General features: G+C 35.4%; 1 protein-coding gene across 2 annotated transcripts in view; it reads right to left on the bottom strand.

Moving 5' to 3' along the window:
- The window catches only part of LOC107719503 (signal peptide, CUB and EGF-like domain-containing protein 2), a 9096-nt gene that overhangs the window by 3794 nt on the left and 3519 nt on the right, over positions 1-1783 (bottom strand). The window contains exons 3-5 of one of the 2 annotated variants that reach the window (XM_016526931.1): positions 791-873; positions 546-684; positions 368-456 (exon numbers count right to left, since the gene is read on the bottom strand). In XM_016526931.1, coding sequence (XP_016382417.1) covers positions 368-456; positions 546-684; positions 791-873 — 311 coding nt within the window. The remainder of the gene's footprint in view (positions 1-367; positions 457-545; positions 685-790; positions 874-1783) is intronic. The other variant, XM_016526923.1, reaches the window with a different exon arrangement.

Genomic DNA, 1783 nt, shown 5'->3' with positions numbered 1-1783 from the left:
TAGCAATGCATATTACTAATCAAAAATTAAGTTTTAATATATTTACAGTAGGAAATTTACAAAATATTTTTATGGAACATCTCATAAATGTAAGGAATATAATACTTATGCTTTTTTTTTTTTTTTCATAGATACGTATACTTTCATATAATAAAGAATCATTTTGAACGATTCCAGTGAAATATACAATATATATATATATATATATATAATAAAAAATTCTAATGAATCTAAATTCTAATTACCCCTCAATATATTTTAATATGTAGTTGCATATTTTTTCTCCACCCTCAATGTGTCAGTTTATTTACATAAAGCAAAAAAATAAAAAATTAGCTGAATGAATGAATGACATATCACTTGTTACCTGGTGCACATGCTGTACAGGAAGCAGAGCCTGTGTTATTGCTGTAGGACCCAGTAGGGCACGGCTGGCAGACAGGGCTTCCAGTGGAACTAATGAAAAAAAATTATTAAAGCACGGTTGGCATAGAAAGATTGCTTATGCTTTAAATAAACAACAGCGTAATACTTTCTCCTCTTACTTGCTGTAAAAGCCAGATGAACAGGGCAGACAGCCCTGCTGTGCTGCTAGAGGCTGATAGAAACCCTGGACGCACAGAAGACAGGCTCCAGGTAACACACACAGGCCTGCCTCGGGACAGCAGGAACACAACAGAGTTTCTGAGAACACAGAGAGAGAGAAAGTGCTTGTCAACTTCAAGTTTTAAGGCAACATGAAATCAAAATGAACCCAATTCACGTTCCTAACACATAAAAAAGCACCCACCGTTATCATAATAAGAGCCAGGAGTGCAGGCCATGCAGGTGGAGGTGTTGAGGCCGGAGCAGCTGGGCCCTGTAGTGCTCATGCTTGCACTGACTGTGGTGACCGTCACAGCAGGACTGAGTGTTGTCTGACTCATCACCACTCCTACACAACGATAGAGGACAAACTAGGTTAAAATCAATCATATGACAATCATCTTAAAAGCATAATTATGCTTTTAAAGGCTTAGGTCACCCAAAAACAGTCTGTCATTGTGTAATTATCCACATGCGATTCAAAAATCCAAATTATTTTCGTTTTATTTCTTATGTAAAGCCAAAAAAAAAAAAAACATTTTGCACAATGTTCATGCTTCTCTTTTCCATACAATGAATACAGACAGTGACTGTAAAGCTCCAAAAAAGGACGACAAAGCCCAAAAAAGTCATCCAAACCTGTGCACCATTTTGTGCGAGGAATGAAACCAAAATAGCTTTTATTTGAAAAATTAAAACATTTCCACAAAACTAATAAGCAGCACAAACATTTTCATCATTGATAACAATAATAAATGATTTCTTAAGCACCAAATCAGCATATTAAAATGATTTCTGAAGGATCATGTGACACCGAACATGCTGAAAATTCAGCTTTGCCATCACCAAAATAAATGTAAAAAATGTTACAATTTATAAAGAGAATTTTATTTTAAATTGTAATTAAACTATTTCACAATATCACTGTTTTTACTGTATTTTTGATCAAATAAATGCAGCCTTAGTGAGCATATACAACCTTTTCAAAACCGTTTTTTAAAAACTGTTGTGTTGATGGTCATCTTTACTGAACTAGACCCTAATTTAGTCTTATCCCTGTTGAAAAAACCAGCATATGCTGGTTAGGTATGTTTTGACGCTGGGATGCTGGTTCTTTTGCTGGTTTATGCTGGTCATGTGCTGGCAAAGGACCAGCATACACCAGCAAAAGGACCAGCTTAAACCAGCAAAGGACCAG

This window comes from Sinocyclocheilus rhinocerous, unplaced genomic scaffold (assembly GCF_001515625.1).
Source record: "Sinocyclocheilus rhinocerous isolate Xijiao unplaced genomic scaffold, SAMN03320098_v1.1 scaffold343, whole genome shotgun sequence".
Lineage (NCBI taxonomy): Eukaryota > Metazoa > Chordata > Actinopteri > Cypriniformes > Cyprinidae > Sinocyclocheilus > Sinocyclocheilus rhinocerous.
Note: the sequence above shows the minus strand (reverse complement) of the source record. Positions and strands in the feature narration are given on the sequence as shown.